The sequence below is a fragment of the Calypte anna genome, chromosome Z (genome assembly GCF_003957555.1).
Source record: "Calypte anna isolate BGI_N300 chromosome Z, bCalAnn1_v1.p, whole genome shotgun sequence".
NCBI classification, from domain to species: Eukaryota; Metazoa; Chordata; class Aves; order Apodiformes; family Trochilidae; genus Calypte; species Calypte anna.
This window is the reverse complement of record NC_044274.1, coordinates 50,042,181-50,061,458: the sequence shown is the minus strand read 5'-3', so window position 1 is coordinate 50,061,458 and position 19,278 is coordinate 50,042,181. Positions and strand designations below refer to the sequence as shown.

At 42.5% G+C, this 19,278-nt stretch overlaps 1 protein-coding gene across 3 annotated transcripts in view; it reads right to left on the bottom strand.

Annotated features, from left to right (window-relative positions):
• Positions 1–12,535, bottom strand: part of IQGAP2 (IQ motif containing GTPase activating protein 2) — a 123,082-nt gene extending 110,547 nt beyond the window's left edge. For all 3 annotated transcript variants that reach the window (XM_030466972.1, XM_030466973.1, XM_030466974.1), the window contains exon 1: positions 12,467–12,535. In XM_030466972.1, coding sequence (XP_030322832.1) covers positions 12,467–12,512 — 46 coding nt within the window. In that variant the 5' untranslated portion in view covers positions 12,513–12,535. The remainder of the gene's footprint in view (positions 1–12,466) is intronic.
• Between the last annotated feature and the right edge of the window lie 6,743 nt (positions 12,536–19,278).

Genomic DNA, 19,278 nt, shown 5'->3' with positions numbered 1-19,278 from the left:
AGAAGAGGTAAAATTTTACCATATGGATTTCATTTCCTTATATTTTACCTTCTGTGACCTCAGATCAACTTAACATGAGCAGAATGTAATTGAAATAATGAAAAGAACAGTTTAATACTGTCAGGCTAATAAAATACACTTCTCAACTGCAAAGGACAGAAAAATATTAGCACACCCCAGCATCAGCCCTGTAACTAGGCTTAGTAGAAAGAAAAAAGTTAAGTCTCTTGCCTACAAATGCCATAAATTTTTTTTTTTTCATCAGAAACTTTATATTTCGTATTTCTCTGAAAAGAATTGCAAGCATATCAATTTGTCAAGTGAATATACACACTGACAATAAAGGAGGATTAACTTGTGCGAGGTAAAATACTCAGAAGATTACCAAGGGAAGGGTGAAAAGCTCATCCAAAAGGCATTCATCCCTAACACAAGGAGCTGGAAGCTGAGGCACAACCAGTTAACAACAGAAAGAGACATGACTGCAGCCTTCTGCTGAAACACAAAGACAACTTTCATTATGAGCAGTCACACCAGAACCACCACCTGTGGTCACAGCCACACCCATAAACAGTTGTGGATCAAGCACAGGGCAGAAACCACAGCAGAAGTGGAGTGGAAGAACAGGAAAGAAGCTCTGGAGACTATCAGGAGGAAGGGCAGGGTGCAGACTGAATTCACCATGGTGGCATCAAGAAGCCCCAGTTCAGGTTTATCCACCTCTCTGTGTACACAGTGATGTTGACCACAGCTCCATTGCACTCCTACTGCTGCATTTCAGATGCTCTGCCACACAAGATGGCAGAAGCGAAGATTTCCCCTATTAAGGTGTTAAAGACATCTCGGCCAACAAGCAGAACCAGAATAAAGTATGATGCTAGGGAGAGAAGAAACCAGGCATGTCTGGTAAAAGCTACTGATTCAAACTAGTAGAACTCCACAAGGAAGAATGTAACACTAAGGTTTTTAGTCACTGTTGGTACTCTTTGGTAGAAATTTAGGCCATATAAGCACTAACCGCTTAAGATAAAGCCCTGCAAATACTGCACAGGATTTTTTGCTAAATCAGAGCCTTGTCAGATGTCTTTTCCAGCCTTCAAAGTGTCAAAAAGCTCACCTGCATTACAGTCTGAGATCAGAAGAATGATTTATAGGTATATTTTCTGGTGGGGGGCTAGGGTGGCAATAGTCCTGGCTGTGAGAAAGAAGGAACACAAGCACAACAGGGACAGGGGGAGCAACAGGTAGGGGAAGGGAAAAGCCACTCACATCGCCTGAAAAAAGTCTAGCATGATAGTCTATCTGGGAAGAAATCATTGCCAAGTGGATTCAGTATTCATAAAAAAGCTTCCTAACCAGCAAACTCACAGTACCATAACCAGCTGGAAGAAACGTGGCAAGGTGTAGCTTAAAGAACTGAAAAGGAAGATGACAAGTCTGGAGCAAAAGACAGTACTTGGGGGAAAAGCTGTGAGTGAGCTGCTCAATGACACTCTGATAAGAGCTACATGTGTCTCAGGGTCTTAACTATAAGACTCAGGAGGATTGAAACACCTGTCTAGAAAAAGCCACGAGCAAAAGCATCACTTAACCAGTGAGTAAATTTGGGATCACCATGAGAAAGAATGCTGTAGAAACCTTCAGCCCAGATATCAGGTCTTAATTTTTCCTTTGACAACTCATCATCTCCTGCTTCTTCCCCAGCCAATCTGTTGCACAACCCTTCTTCTACCAAGCTCTAAATAAATCATCTGCTTCACTCTCTCTGTACTCCAAAAGGCTCTCCAGAAAACTCCTGAAATGCATGTTTTTCCTTGAAGATAAAACCAAAAGCATGCAAGTAAAAAAAGAAAAGTATTCATGCCAGGAGGCCCACAGCATTAAACTTGGCAAATGCATTTCTCTGTCTTGGTTTTCATTCCTAAATAATTATTAGTCACAATATATTTGAATTTCATAATTCTAAATCTTCAACGTACAGGTGCAATGACCTTTTTTAATCCTAGTGGGGAGAAAAAAAACCTTAAGCATCAGTGACAATGCATCTGAAAATTAAAAGATCAAGGAATGATGATGAACAGTTTTGATACAAAAAAACCCAACAACCCCCAAAGCAACAACTTAAAATTCTCAAGAACATAAAGAAATGCTGTGTGATGTAGAACATCAATACACAGGCACAGTAAGCTTAGGCGATGAGCAGGACCTCTGGACACCCAGAGGTCGAAAATGAACAGAGCTATTGTGGTTCCTGCCCTCCCTCTACATTCCTGACACCTCTGGGAAGGCAACTGAGCTGCTTGTGAAAGAGTTCCCAAACCTGCTGTGCACCCAGCAACTGTTTATTTCAGCTGAGATGGCCCAGTGCAAAGAGAACCACAAAAAAAGGATGGAGGCACAGCATCAGGCTCACAATAGGATCTCATCCTAAAACCTCTTGGCCTTGCCCCCCTGTGCTGGCCCACACAAGGGCAGAAAGGCACAGGAGATAGAGATGCAACTTGATTTTTCTTGCTTCCCAGGTGAGACAATACATTCTTGTGGGAAGAAGTCAAACTTGGTGTATCCAAGCAAGTAAGACCAGCTCAGAGGCAGTCCTGTGTCAGCAATGACCTCAGTTATTGCTTGAAGCCTGCTTGGCTGCTTCCAGGCCACAGTAGGCAAGCAAATGCTTGCTGAGTTACTGAATCTGGCACTACTGGCTCCAGAGTAACCTCTTCCCAGTGCTCCCTGCTAGGTCACTTTGGGAGCACACCAGACAGGCAGACTCTGCTTGCAGGACTATGCCCAGACTGCTTCTGGACATCTCCAGCCCTTGTTTCTCATTTGCACACAAACCTAGTAATAAGAATTAATTTTTCTTTCATCATGAGGAGTTAGATCCATAGGACATAACAAAAGCACAAAAGATGCAAGTATCTAACCACAGACCTTCAAGCGAGGTTTGAATGAGCAGACGAGACCCCACCCTTTCACTCAGTACATCTAGTACCTAAATAGGGACTCAAAACTGCTCTGAGTGACAATGACACATCTACCATTGTACGTGTCACTACAGAATCAGATGTGGAGTGAGCCAGATATTCCTCCTAACTTTTCAGTATACCAAGTAATACCAGTTCCAGAAGAAGTCTCTGCACAAGGTAATTTTTGACTCAAATAATACACTATAACAGTATTATTATTATTAAATTAATATTTACTCTAAGCTGACACAAAATTCTCATTTTTGAAGAACCTAATCTTCCAGGTTACTTGCTTGTGTCTACTCCATAGCTCACTACCAGAAGTTAATTTTGGATTAATGCAGCACATACTGACCAAAGGGCAGTCTCCTTGCTCCTTTGAATCTATTTCTACTAACGAAAGCACTACTAAATATCAATCATGAATTAATCTTTTTATCAGAGGCATATCAAAAGAATTGTGCAGACACCTCAAAACAAGCACTCTGCTTGAAATAGTGAGAAATAGATGACAAATCAAGTTTCAAAGTCTCTACCCAGCAAGGAAATTCACATGCTCAAGGGCTGAGCACTGACTTTTATCATCTTTTTCGCAGCTGTAGTCTGTTTCCTTAGCTGAGCCACTGCTTCAAACAATCAAGACTTGCTACTACTTGCATGTGTTCTTCCTATAAGCTTTGTCCTGGTTTCCAGATCACACTTTATGATCATCTTCCTTATAATAAGGCATTTACAGCAGTCTGAAAATACTGCTACTCCAACAGTAGTATCTTACCCAGGTGATCTCGTTGCTACTCCTGTCCTCTTTGGGAACTATTTCTGCAGAATGTTGTAACAGGCCTTGCTCATGAGCAGTAGTTCTGCTTCTCCTGGCTGGCACATTTAAGGCTGTCAAGAGCACAGTTAAAATACTTCTGGGTAACTGGTAACAGTTTACATGCAATGGTTATCTTCCAAGGAAGCCTATGCTTTATAACTTGAGGAAATTAAAATTGAAATAACTTGACCATATGTAAATTTGCATCTCAAATATGCCCCAGAAAGTAGTGCAGACCAATTCTACTACTAAAAATCTTGACTGCTCACTTCTTTATCCTTTGAGAGTCTAGATGTGGGCAGCACTTGCAGCCTGGGCAGAAGCTGCCTACCTATCAGTACCCACCTGTCATTTTTAGAGAAATAAAAAAATACAGATGAACATTAAAGAAATTCATCACTGTTTTTATCAGAAGCCTCTGCAGACAATTACAGAGCCACATAGTTTTGTTTATGTGTGGAAAAAAAAAAAAAAGAGGCAGGGAAACAACTGACATTGCCATGGTTCAGAGTTACAGGGAACACCAGCATTGTTTTGCCTGTTGCTATCCACAATACTAAGAAATTTCATTCATTTTATTCTAAAATTGCTCACATCAGTGAAATCTTCAGGAAAATCATGTGATCTTACTTCCTGTGATATGTATCAAGATAGAAACTGGAACACAAGGAGCTTGCTTTACACATGATAGAAGCTGTCTATTTTCTGGAACATTCTAACCATTTGTTAAACACAGCTGCCATAGTCAGAGGTGATATAATTTCAAAGCAGCAGGCAGTCACATCCAATCCTTACAGGTAAGGTGTCTAGTCATCTTCAGCAGTCATCTACCATGTGACTTCAAATGCTAGAACAAGGCTGGTTCATCTTCTGGCATCTACTAAAACACAGTAAAGAAATCTATACTTTGCTGTGGTCTGAAAAGCAGTACTCAAAACAACTTCTGAGCTCAGATGCAATAGAATCGCATTTACTGTATGCCTGGTTTTGTAAAAACAACTGTCTTCCTTGGTAGAAGTTCCATCTCAGATTCATCTAAACATAATCCCCACTCTCCCCAAGAGATGTTTCTTTGCAGTTGCAGCACCATATATCCATGGTGATAATTCAATGCATTATTTTGCTATACTGTATTGAGAACATATGGATTTTAAGACTTGTTTACCACTGAGCAGAGGCCCACTAGCTATTGACTGGGTAAATCTGTTGGGCTCAAGAAACTAAAAATCCCAGAAATGAGCAGCACATATCACAAGTCACATCTCTTTCCAGCAGAAAGGGACTGGAAAAGCATTTTGAATCTTACGTTATGTACAAAAAACTTTGGGTTTTTGTTTTGGTTTGGTTTTTGTTCAAGTAGTCCAGTATTTAGACCATTTGTCACAATTTTCTTACCATGTTAGCATTGCCCAGTGAGCACCACCAGGTTTTTTATTGAGATAGAGTTACAAAGCTAGAGCAGTAGGGACAAAATCCCTCAAAAACCTTTCAGTAACTGCAAACTCCTTGCGTGGCAAAAGAGCTGAGAGCCCCCACCAAGCCATGGCAGGCAGGGCACTAGGGTGGCAGTGGCTCCACAGCAGAGGCAGCTGAAGGTTGTGTGTGTGTGACCACAGTGACACATGCTGCTTCTTCCTGTGTGCCCCAGAACACTCCAGTGAGCTGCCTGCACATTGTCACCTCCACCACACACCGGCTTTCCAGATCTCCATGTGCAACAGTAACACAAATCAACTCGACCTGTCATGACTCCTGTCATTCCCCTAATCGCTTGTGCTCATCCCTGCTCCAGCCACCACGCTGTGTTTGCAGACCTGCCAGCAGGTTCGTGCTGCAACCCAGACCAGGGCCCTAATCCAGGCAAAAATAATGCCGTAGAAAGAGTCGAGGTTGCTTCTTCCACCAGCAGAGCCGACTGAAAGCAGTTTTAGGGTGCGGTTCCAGTGCAACTGAAACACACTGAAATTCGGGCTGCTGCTACTGTTCCACCTGGCCAGAAAGTCTCCCCTGCCTCATGGTGTGAGGAACATGTGGGACCAGCAGCCAGCCCCTGAAAAGTCCTGAAGAGCCCCTGAAGTGACTGCAAATCCAACAACACAAATCAGCTCTGCAAAGAGAGATTAGTTTCCTGACCAATTAGGTCTGCCTGCCATCCTGTGAGGGTTAGCAAGAGGTGAAGACCACAGCAGGCTGACAGCCTAGCTGAAGGCACCTCAGCAAGTCAAGGCTGCGGAAGCCTCACCAGTTGCAACAGTCTGAAGCAAGGTGGAAGCTAAGATCCCAACGTTAAAAACAACTTCTGTCATTAAAAAGATGACCCTTGATACCAGATTTTTTTTTTTGTTTTGAAAAGCAGATTTGTGTCGTGTAGTTTTCAAGCTTAGAATATTAGACATGGATATCCCCTGTACTCATCTATGATAAGTATCTACAACGCTCCAAAACACATTTGAAACATCCCTTTGAAAACGTAAAACTTTTGTTTTTTTCAACATTTTCATTTGTTTATTTCAGCTGAGATGGCTTTTGACATCACAAACCTCTAAAAGAGTAGTTGCCTTAATTAAGCACACCGTGTACAGTTTGGGCATTTCTCATTTCATCTGTCCCTGGATTAATCAGTGCCATGCTCCTAGAAGCTGTGAGAATTCAGTTTTGTAACTGTAACTAGTGCACTGAGCAGCTTTATAAAACAAGCATAAGTGCAGGAAGATGCCCTTAATTTTCAGAAGGAATAGCCAGTAGAGGATGGATAGTATGCATGACTGCGTATTTCCCATCAGACTTCAGAGCCTGGCAAGAATCAGTTTAAATGCCTTGCTAGCAGCCATGAAAGCTTTTACTGCACTTTGAAAGAAGAAGGTCAGAGTTCACAGGGGAAGACTGCCAGAGACCACATCCTTCATCATCAGCTTTGGCTGAAGCTGCAGACTACTTAGCCTGATACACCCAAGCCAGGAGGAGCACCTGGGGTGAGGACAGAATTTCCTTCCAGCTTTGGAGCCTGGCAGGCAGAAAGGGAAGGCACCACACCTTGAGGCAGCAGGTCCAGAGGGGCTAGCGCTGGTTTGCCAGCAGCTGTGAGTCAGAGCTCTGAGATGATCCTTGAATCTGGCTCCTGAATAATTTATACCTGGCCAGCCTCTTAAACCGGCCAGGAAGTGATAAGGAAGAACTGTGTTCTTGCTAGTACGTACTCATTTGAACAAAACAGTAGTTCGGCACTGAAATCTGCTGGTAACACAGGTTCCTAATGGCTGTTTGCTTACACATTTCCAAAGGCATTTGGGAGCCTCTTCAAAGCCCAGCTACCTCCAGGCTGAAGGGAGCTTTGTTTTCTGAAGTGAAGGCAAGCGCTGAGGTACAGGAACTGCTGCCCAACGAATGATCCATGCAGGGCTCATCTCGGGCCCTGGCTTTCTCTTCAAGGCTCTGCAAATGAAGTGCCCACAGCAGCCACTCCTCTCCTCGCCTGCTCTACCTCCCCAGAATGAGGACGAGGAGGAGATGACTGCCTGTCCTCCCTAATCGTGCCCCCCCCCCGGATAGCAAGGACTCTGCTTCCCCCATAGCCAGCACCTGCTCTTTTATTCCACAACTTGAGGTAGTTCAAGGATACCTGTAGCGAAAAAAAAAACCAAAAACAAAAAACAACACCGAAACGGCCTGAACAAGTGACGCAAACACGGCAGGTTAATAATTTCCTGCAAGAAGAAGCAGAGCACAGGAGAGCACACTCGCTTATCATCCCACTGAAATATGACCCACCAGTCCTGCCTATCACTGCTTGATCTTTTTTTTTTTTCTTTCCATCTTACATGTAAGATTACCTCTAATAAATAACAGCTTTAATCAACGAGAGTAGCAAGCAAATCAGAGCTTGTGCAACTAGGTAACTGCAACACCACTTTATAGTAAGTGGCGAGCTGCAAACCTGCATACTTCCTATTGCCTGCCCCAAGTAATGGACCTGATCTAACACACTCACATGTGCTATAAATCCCATTTCCAAAACAATATTAATATTTCCTGTTTCAGCAGTGCTGAAGTAGCTTTAAGCATGCTGTAACACAGCTCCAGCCTTTTTTACCAAGACACTTCAGGGGAGATGAGGCTGCACTGTATGGAAAGCACACAGAGAACCTCCTACCAAATGAATTATGTGCACTTGGTTAAACAAAGCAGTTAAACTTTTCAAGATCTCGTTCAGCAGTTTAATTATTAGCAACCTACAAAAGAGTGGATGAGATAAACAGTGTATTTGCTTGCCAAATTACACCCATCAGTAAAAAAGAAGTATTCTTATAAACCACAAATACTACAAGAAAGTATACACCCTAAAGAATATATATGCATGGTATACAGTTAAGCTTTTTAAGTTTTTTTTTTAAGCTTTTAAAATCCCATCTGTTTTTTCACTTAGAAAAATCCCACAACTTTTACCAAACAGGGTTTTCCCCCCTCTGAAACTGAAAAATAGCCATTTGTTTCCCTGCTTTTAACAGATATGCAGACAAATTTACAGTTTCTGGTTTTAAATGCATTTCAAAAGGTCAGTGGTTTGCAAGCTTTCAGATCCCGCAGAAGAAAGCAGCTAGGTGAAGTTTCATAGAGAGGTGTAGGCTGTTTCATTTTAAGTTTCCACCAGAAGTGCAGCTCTCCCCCATGAAGATGCTCATGATGCTCATTTGTCTCATCTCCAAACAGAAGCAGTCCTCAGAGCCAGGACCAGAAGTACAAACACCGCCCCCATCACTGGATACCAAAGTTAATTTTCCCCCCTTGTATTTACTCATCTATGCCCAGTGAAGCTGGTTTTCCACCTTCAGCAAGAAGGATGAAGACTTCTTTAGCTACTTCTACTCAGCAGATGAATTTGATGATGCTGAAGCATCTAATTTCTCTCCTACTCATTATACAGGACTCAGGAGCATACGTTTCTTCAGCTACTCTAAGTATGGAAATGCCCCAAATCCTTTGCAAATCCAGACACTCATGGCCTCACTCACTGTAGCTTTATTACATTCCTGGAAGTGCAGTGAAGCTGTTCAGACATTTCTTAAAAACTTAGACCTGCACAAAGGTTTCTAGGAGAACTCGCTATAAAGGACCTGAGAGGGTGTTAGGAAAAATAGATTCTACAAGACACACCTCTACCTAATTTATGTTCCTGTGCTCAAAACTCTACATTTAATCTCTGAGACACATCCAAGGTTTATACTTTTCTCTTCATGATCTTTAACGGCAGTAAGCTTTTTTGTTTTAAAAATGGCTCATACCTTGAGTTGTATTACAAGTCCCAGTTCTCTGCAGGACTGTGAACCTCTGAATCTGATTGTGCTAGTCTTGAAAAACAAACCAGGCAACAGCTGTAGCCAGACTGGAAAACAGCTACCCAAATTGAACAGCAGAGTGCCCATTATCACAGTTTCTGCTTCAAGCTGCTTCCTAGCACTTGTATAATTTCACTTGAGTTGGTAAAAGACTTGAAGTATGAACAGAAGTCTCTTCTCCGCCTTTCTTAAGCTGTTAGCAACCAGCAGAGTCGGAGGCACCTTTCAATAAGTGGTCCAGGAAGTCACAAGGCTTTAGCCCTAACAGGCTAAGAGAAGGCTCAAAGACTGTTCTGAGCTCCTGTTTCTCCCATGAACCATGCTCATCCTGAACTAGCCCCCACACAGAAAGCAATTGTCCTGTTTTATTTAGTACAACTATTTCCTGACTTTAAAGAGTAAAATGATCGAATTAAGAATTTTTTTCAGATGTGTATCTACATGCTGAGCTACTACATCAGCAAGCCTGGCAATGCCAAACTATTTTTCAGCTAGGGTTATGTCGGCCTAGTTAATCGCTTTGTGCTCCAAGGTCTTATATTCAAGGACATTTCCTTTGCCAGTGGTATCCTTCAGGCTACAAAATGTAGTCAAGATTTGCATATGTGTTCCTCTCTAGTTGTCAAGATTAAATGTTGCTGATACCCTAGTTTGTAACCTGATAGTTCATATAATTCCAAGCAGAGGATAATCATAATAAAATGCTAACCTTCTTCAGAGCAACACACTAACTCTGCCAGGAGGTTGAAGCCAAAGTCAAAAGTCCAAATTAAGTCAAACATTTAAAACAGTACTAAGTCGCTAAAGCAAGGAGTCTCAGCAATTTGATAGTCTAACTGGGACAATTTATTAACTCTTCTAGGAAATCCAGCATAGATTTGGTGTTTGACATAGGGAATGGTGTGCGAGTGATCCAAAGTGCAGTTTTAGTCTTACGAAGAACCTACAACTTGTGATGAACTTTATAAGAGCACATATAGTACTGGTAATATTTTTCCAGTTAGGGAGCCTTCTCTTTTTTTCTTTTGCTTTTTAAGTTTCTGTTTCTCTCCTCATCCCAAAATGGCAGACAAATACAATCTAATAAGGCTGTGGTTTGTTCTTCAGTGTACAAGTTCTTTGGTATATTTTTTTTTTTTACTATCAGCATCAGCCAGGCATATTTGAGGAGCCTTTGCCCAGTCCTTTGAAAGGAATGCTATCTCAAAGATTTGTGGAGCAAAAAAAATCCTAAAAGAAAAAAAAAAGAGGATGCAGTGCAGTACATTAGCCACATCCTCTCAGTCAGGGAGGCACAGAATAGCCACTGGAGTCTGAGCAAGGAGGCAGTATTGGTAAGAGAAGAGATGGCAACAAAAAAGCCAAGAAAGAGCCTCTCATCCACTCCTGTCCCTTCAACAGAAGACCAAACACCAGGGCAGTGCCTAGAACTCCAAACAACAACTTAAAGTCACAGCACAAAAAAACTCTGAACTATCATGGCAAAGTACAAATACTGGGAGGTCAGACAGTATCTTCAAAACTATATTCAACATCCTTAGCATGGTAATTCTTTCCCCACAGTAAATGTGGCCTCAGATTCTCAAAAAATACTCTGAGCAGCTCTGGCAGCAAGGTAAATAAATCATCTTTAGTGCACAGACAGGAACCAAGGCACAAAGAGTGAGCCCTCTGCTTTAGGTCAAAGCCTCATCTTTGACCACATTGGACTTTATGACAGACTAGCAAGTGCCCCATGCCTAGACTCAGATGTTTCTTTCTGATACCAGCCAGATCAGGTCTGCACAGAATAGGCTCTCTTTCTGTGGGCCTTACAGGCACACTACATACATTTGAAGCATCCCTTGCATGTCAGGCAAGCGGACAAAGCACCAACCTAGGGCCTTAGCATCATGCAAACACTGCCTGGATGTTGCCCTACCACATGGGCAATGGCATAGCAAGTTAAGATTGACTTGGGAGATTGACTTCACAAGAAGATCACCTTTGCTAACACGCTAGTATCGGCACCCAAACTACATATATGGTAACCAATCCAAAAGTGGTATCAATACTGACAACTGTGAAGACACCTTCAGTAGTCTCTCATCCACCTAACTAGGTACTTGGCAAATGGAAAATGACACCTACAGGCAGATTCCACAGACTGCATGAACAGGCAACCATCAACAGGAGAAAACGCTTAAGAGGGCACAGCATCCCCCAGGATGAAGCTCTGCCTTCACCCTTTCTGCCTGTCCTGGTTGGAAGCAACGTGACCCCTAATGCTACCGAGTTCGTTTGGGGGTTTTGTGTAGGGTTTTTTTTTGTTCGCTTTATGTTTGTTTAGCTTTTTGGTTTTGGGGTGGTTTGGGTTTTTTTATACTTTCAAAAAATGTTTCAGATCAATTTTAAACAAAGTTGCTATACTAAAACCTGGGAAACCGCTCAACCACGGATGCCAGCGTCATTGTATTATTATTTACTAATAATTTGTAGATTGAATTTTTGCAATGCCTGAAATCTCACTAGCATTTCTTAAAGGGATGGCAAAGCCAAAAATTGCACCGCTCTGCCACTTACAGGGACCGGGAGAACGCACAGCCCGGTGCAAGATCCCAGCACGGCAAAGAAATGCTGAGAGCCCTGTCGCAGGAGGAAGAAAGGTGCTTCAGGACTTTGTTTAAATACAGGTTGGGAAGTAAGCACACCTCTAGAAAGAAGTGGCTGGTACCTGCACTGCTTCTCCCCTCACCTCAGTTATTATTTAAAGTTAAAAACTTCTAAGACAAAGTTATAAAAACGCAAAGCAAAGTTTTCATTGTATAATCAGAAATTCAGCAGTGATAATCCAAAGGTTACAAAACTACGACCCAAAGCCCTAGTCAGAATTCACATTATAAAGTTACGACCCAAAGCGATACCTGTAGCACCAAGTTATGAAGCTAAAACGCAAAGCTCTAGCTCTAACCTAAAACTCCCGAGTTGCAATGCGGAGTTACAGCTTCAATCCATTCAGAAAGTTTCAGAACAAAACCCAGACCCACGAAAACCTGTTCAAACCCCAGCCGGAGCTCGCTGCGATGTAAGCTAAAACCAGCCGGCGCGCTGCAGCGGAGTTTACCGTTCGGGTTTTATTTTCCCCCACGTCCATCTTTTAAGAATAAACCAAGAAAAGCCGGTAACAGTAAAGAAAACAAAACAAAACAAAAAAACACACAACCCTGAAAAAAACCAAACACCACAATAAAATCCCCAATAACCAAAACACACAAAAAACCCCTAACAAAATCACACAAACAAACAAAAAACCAAATATCAAAACAAGAAGAAAGCCTGAGGCTCCCCCTGCTCCCCCCGACTTCACTCACAGCCATAGCGGGGCCGCTGCAGGGGCGCCTGCTCCTCATGGTGCATCCTGCCGCCGCCGGGAGGGACGGGGCAGACGCCGCCCGCCCTTCTTATGTGCGGTCCCGGCCCCGCTGATTTGCTGCAGCCCGCCCCGCGCCCGCTCCGCCCCGCTCCGCGCCGGGCCGGGCCGGGCCGGGCCACCCGGGGCGGCTCCTCCGGGGAGGATCGGGGGGCCGCCGGCACCGAGACCCGCGAGTGCCGCGGGAGAGGCACAGCCGCCAGGGACCAAAATAACCGAACAAGAAGAACAAAAAAAAAAAAAAAAAAAAAAAGAAAAGAAAAGGAAAAAAAAACACAACAAGAAAAAAAAAACCACCACAAAGAAAAGCACCACAAAACAAAGAATGGGAGGAAAACAAAGGAAAAAGGGAGAGTGGAAAAGAAATATAAAGGGGAGGAAAGAGAAAAGGAATAAAAAAAGAAGCACGGTCAGAAAAAAAATTATCAAAAAGCAGGAAAAGAGTAGATTAGATCATCAGAGCAAAAAGGGAAAAAAAAATACCCTCCCCCTAAAAAACCCAAGAGAGAAAACAAATAATAGTACAAAAGAACAAAACAATAAAGGGAAAAAAAAAAAAATAAAAAAGACAAAGATCCTCCAAACCCAAAATGCCTCAAAATCAAAAATAAGGACAAAAGAATCCCCTCAAGTAAAAAAAAAAACTTAATTTAAAAAGGAAGAAGCAAAACCAATAGCAATTACAAAAACCCAGACACGCAATGTGAAACGCCAAGGTGTTCTGGCAGAGTCGGCAACAAAGAGGGGTGAAAAACCAAAGCCATGTCTCAGGACTTGGAGTCCTTCAAAACATCAATTTTGGTATTTTGAAAAACTCTCAACCTCATTGAGCAAGCATTGTTTGCAGGCCAGGAAGCCATTGCCACAAAAGGCAGCTTTGCAGTGCAATGTGTCTTTCTGAGGGGTTTGGTGAGGGAGTGGTGCATGTACCTGCATTTGCTACTTCCCTTCAGGGTATCTTTGGTAACCTCAGAAAGGACTTGATTTTGGACAGCAGAGCAACAAATCCATGGGTCAAAGGTCCATGTTTTGCAGCCACAGGCTCCCAGGTGACATCTGAAATGCACCTGAATGTGAGCTGGGTCAAGGGTTTCTCAAATGCAGGTGTACTATAGAACAGGACTGAATCTTCCTGGCAGTCACTAAACTGCTGACAGAAGCTTGCTGGAAGAAGCAGAATGAAAAGGTGATTGTGCACAGCCACAACTTGTCTTGAAGGGCCCATGGGACATGACACACCTGAGCACACTTGAGATTTAATGCACAGCTGGGTGCCAGTTGGGTCTTGATGGGTGCTTGCAGATTGTCTGGAAGATCTCAGTCATTTGTGTTTCAAAATAAAACAGTGCTGGACAGACAGAGACTCCTCTGTGGTTTTCCACAGGTTTGAGGATGTCTGTAGGTTCTTTGCAAGGCCTCTGTTTTGCTCACTCCCCATCTCTGGCTGCCCTGGTTGTGATTCACAGGCTTAAAACATGTTGGGGGAGAGGGGAGAGGAAGACCATCCTGGCAGTAATTAAAACATGGATTATTTAGGAGGAAAGGACTGGAAGAGTACAGGAGAAAAATTTTGCCCAACAGGAAACACCGTTACTTTTCTTGAGATCATTTTTATTTTTTCTGCTCCCTTTCCCTTCATCCCTAGAGCCCAGGGTTGATGACTTACTAAAAGGTGTGTGATGCAGGCACTGGCAGAGCTGTAGTCCTCACTTGGCTCTCTGCTCTCCTGAATTATAAACAATCACCCGTTTACTTGATTCTCCCTTGTAAAAATAGAAAGTTGGTGAACAAACCCAACATGGAAATAAAGAAATTGGCTTCCAGAGTTTAAAGTGCATTTAAGCTGATTGAAAACATTAGATTTGCTTTAAATTACCAGTTTTACTGCTGTTAATACTTAGCCTCAGCCAAGAAAATATTGAAGAACACTTTATCCCTCAGTTTCTTTCATCCATTTGTCAAAATAATTTCTTTAAAATGCTTTTTTTCGGGGGCTTGGTTTGTTGGTTTTTTTCTGACCAAATCTGAGTGGCCTGGTTCCCCTGAAAAAGCTTATTTTTGACAGACCAGCACCGTGTATTAAATGACAACACTTCTCTCTTTAAAATCCCTCAGTCTGGTCTGCAATGTGCATAGACATGATGAGACAAAGTGGCAGGGGCTTTATTGGAAGAACCAAATGGCACAGCACCATGAAGTCTCTGTGAGATGATGGCAGTCTCTTCTTGCTCCTTCACTCACTGTGGTTAGAAAAAAGAGGGTGTGTGCAGCCCTGGTGTTACGTGCATCTCTGTTGACACCACTGCTCTGAACCTGCAACATGTCTTCTTCCTCTGCCGCAGAGCTTCCCTTTTTCTGGGCTGGCCACCAGCGTTTTGTCACCCAATGGGGACTCAGCTAATTGATCCATATTAAAAACTAACGTTTTCTTTGTTCCTTCAGGCTGAGAGTTCCTCTATCACTTTCACCCAGTTGCCTCTTTAATGTGAATGCCAGCACAGAGAAGGGGGTAGCCTGGGAGGAGAGAAATGAAAGGCCAAAGCAGGGAGTGAGAGTGTTGCTTTTTTGGGGTTGGTTTGTTTTTTGGGTTTGTTTTTGGCTGGGTTTTGTTTGTTTGTTTGTTTGTTTTGGCAGCAGTAACTCCCTAATGCTCACAGAAAAGCCACAACAGGAATCAAATGGTCTCAGCAGGAGGTAAGACAGGTAAAAGAATACTGGAGTAACAAGCAGCAGCCATGTGGGTCTGCTCACCACATTTTGCATTAGGTTTGCTAATCCCTGGTTTTCTGACTTGAAAGGAGAACTCTGTCAGCTATTCATGGCATGGAGATTTAGACCTCTCTGGAGTCTGCCCTGCAAGCTGCTGGGTGCTGCCCCTCAGGCAGGGGATCTGCAGGGGACCTCAGGTGCAGTCCCTCTGCACCTCCCTCCTCTCCTTCCTCCTTCTTCCCCTTTCCAAGTGGCCTTTTGGCTGGCCACAAGTTTTTCCTGCAAGAAAGGCAGCACAGTATTCATTCTCTTCCTGTCTTACCTGATTGCAGTAAATGATGCAAAATCAACCACAGACTCTCAATAAGCCTTCAACAGACCTAAGGCTGTGGACCATATAATGTTTTAGGTATTCAATCGCTCCTCCTTTATAGTTACTAAGAAGAATGCACTTAAGAAATCAGGTTAGCCAGCTATCTAGTGTAAATGTTTGAATGTGGGCATTTCCTGTTCGCACTCTGGCTCCTTTAATGGAGATTTAGATCAATGTCCTCACCATATTATCAAGGACATTGTGCTGTGGATAACATATTTCCCACTGCATACTTTTTAACAGTCCAGTTCCAGCCTCTGTACCTGCCTGTCAGCAAAGCAACACACCCAAGAAGGGAGAGAATGTGGGAGCAGGCTCAGGGTGAGCTGGCTGTACTTACACCAATTGTATTTTCAGAGGCAGCTATGGACGGTTCCAGATCCAACAAGGAAACAGAGAGAAGGGAGTGATGAATGTACCCTTCCAACATCTCATTGCTTCCACTTGAATAAAATAATCCTGCAGAGGCCTTTGCTACTTCATGTTTCCTGACAGTCCTGTTGTATACAAAGGGATTTTATATGGTGAAGGATATTGATAGCTGAAATTCTTGTGTGGCTTATGTAGCAGTGACGCAAGTGCATGCAGGTAATTAGAGGCACTAAGCTTTTTGTTGAAAACAGCAGCTTTAATATAACTTTTTTGGTGAAAATACCTTCATTTTATTGCTAAGTGGTGTGCCTCAGATGGCTGTTTCCTACGGAAAGGAAAAATGTGTTTCCTAATTTAAAAGATGTTTTTATTTGTTTGTTTGGGTTTGAGTGTTTTTTGTTGTTTGTTTGTTTTGTTTTGTTTTGTTTTGTTTTGTTTTGTTTTTCTATTAGGTGCTGCAGAGATTGTCCAAACCCTTTTTATTTTATCAGGAGAAAGCCTGGCATGCAGAGATTGCTCTGGTAAATGGGAGCAGGGAGTTACTCCTTGGGTGGGTCAGCCTGAATCTATGCTGCACAATGTGGAAGGAGATTAGCTCCAGGCAAGATCCCAGTTACTGCAAGGACCTTTTCAATTGTTTCCTTCAAGCAGCTAATTAAAGGTTGACAAGCTCAAAATGGACTTACGACAGTAGCACTTGGCAGACCCAATAGCTGTAACCAAAAACTTCCAGACTTCCTTTACTCTCCCTATGAAGCTGCCAGATCTTTCCCTAGCCAGAGAGATGGGTCCTAGGTGCCTCAGAATGGTGGGAGAGCCCTCTCAATCCTGCTGCACATCAGAGATGGCTGAAGGTGATGACTCAAAGGGCTGTGGTGGCAGAGGTGGTCTCCCGGTACACTGACAGGGATTTCAGCAGGAATGCCAGGTTAACCCAGATTAGTAATTTTGCATAAATTGCAGTGAAAAGGCCATGACTGCTGTGTTTATGAATCCAACCCAAAGGTTGAGAGGCACTCAAGGTGATGTTAGGAAACACAGGATGGGGAAGGCATCGTCCCCCGACTCCCCAGCGTGGCTGCCTGGGGCACTGCAGCAGCACAATGGTCCTGTGGGCTGCCCCCAAGGGGGAGGGATCTGCTTTGGGAACCCGGCTGGGTTACAGCCTCCCCCTCAACATAATATTCATGTTATGCATTATTTATTGTTATGAAGTAAGTAAACTAATAAATCATCACATAATTGGCCACAGAGAAGAACACAGCTACTTTAGGTAATTCCCTGCCTTGTACACCCTCACTGCCATTCCCTGATTCCTCTCTTCCCTTCCAATGAGTGAGGACCTATGGTTGTAGCAGAAATGCTAATTTTAAAAGTATATTAAGCTCAAGCTAGACTAGAGGTCTTTCAGGTAAAGCATTCAAAAGAAACGCGAGATTTCACAAATTCAGTGGCAAGCTGCATGAGTGGCTAAAATGGAGACCCAAAAGAGAAATGTTGAAGCACTTTTCTCTCTTAGCTGTTATGGTTACTTCCCACTGAGGAAGTGATTTTAACTTCTCAGATGGCCTGATGTATAGTCAGAGGCAACACTGAAAACCAAAATTAAGTGTCTAGAGGAACAAGACCCTCAGATTTTATAATGGCTGATAGGGGCAAGCCAAGATAATTGGAAACACACCTAGCTAAGCTCTGTTAGCTATCAACCTGAAGCAATCATCTTCCTGAAACTGATGATAGCCCAGTTTTTAAGCAAAGGTAATGTTTTTGGGGATGAAGGGAAAACAAGTGTGGATTACTTTGAGCAAGATTTTTAGAGAAAGAAGGTGTGTATTAAACTGTGCACAAAATTTCTTTTTGTTCAACACTGACACCTAAAGAAGAATATGACTGGAGAAATTACTTCAGTGTCAGAAATCTGACATCTTTCTACCTCTGACATATCTCGTGTTTTCTGCCTTAAAGCTGAAAATACCAAGGAAAGAAGGTTCTTACGCACATACACTTAAGTTGTTTGGAGGAGAAGAGCCTTTCTAGACTTTGTATTTTGAGGGAAAATCTGCAAATACAGACAGGAGAGTATCAAAAGACATATGTCCTTCAGCATTTTTGTTAATATAAACCTCATGATTTCTAAGTTATTGTTGTGAATGCAAGGGCTTTGATTCCAGACACTGACCCCCAGGAAACAGCAGTACTGTGACTCTGCAGTGACTGTTCCCAGGTCCTGAATAGCACATTACAAACTGGAGATGCTCCACTCACACTGATACTTTTGTGCTCATTGGGCTATTTGTAGGGTCACACCATTATTTCAGTCTTGATGTTCCTTTTCCCCGCTCAAAAGCTGTGAATTTTTATTTTTATTTTTTTCTTTTTTAGATACCAGCTTAGCTTCCAAAGTTTGAGTATAAAAGGAGGGGGAAGTGATGTGACCAGTGCTGAAAATAAGGAGGGGGGTGAGGTGGGAATACCAGGTTATATCATACCTTGCTGTGTCTGTTTCTAATTTCTCCAGGTTATGAATCATAACATTACCAGAAGTGCCTTCTTCAGATGTACATTTATATTTCCTTTCCTATCAGGTGAGTATATCTGCTTTTCCCATCCTGGCAAGACTTGGTTAAATCCTGCCTGCCAAGGTACGTAAGAAACCAGTTTCTCTGCTTTAATGGGTTTAAAAAAAAAAAAAAAAAAAAAAAAAAGAGAAGTATTTGTTCAGAATGTCTTGGAAAAATGCCTTGTTCCTGTAAAAGTGGCAGGCATTTAGGAAGACATAAGTGGAAATGTTTCTGCAAGAATTCTGCCAGAAAAGAGCTTTTTCCATTTCTCTATTGGAATAAATATTTGTTCATTTAGCAGAGTACTTCGGAGTGGAATGACCCTCCTTGTCTAGACATAATGAATGACCATAAAAATGAATTCAGAATTGTTCAGAAGCAGAGAGCATCTGTGCCCTGCTGCAGTTCTCAGATTTAGGAAAAAAAAAAAAAAAAAAAAAAAAAAAAAGCATTCTTTATCAGATTGGATGCAGCCAAAGTAAAATCTCAATTTTTCCTCAAGCTATTCACAAGCTGTAAGTGGTTTGCTCATGACAGTGTTTCTTTGGGGAGTATTTTGGGGTTTTGAGGTGTTTTGTTTTCTTCTTTTTGTGTTCTACAATACAGCATCTGTGTGCGTCTTTGTGACTACGTGGGTTTAGCAATGTTTCCACTCCACTAAAAGTCTATGCATTATTCACTCATTAATGTATTATTTATTTATTACTCTTGAGGCAGACTAGTAGGATCTTTACATTT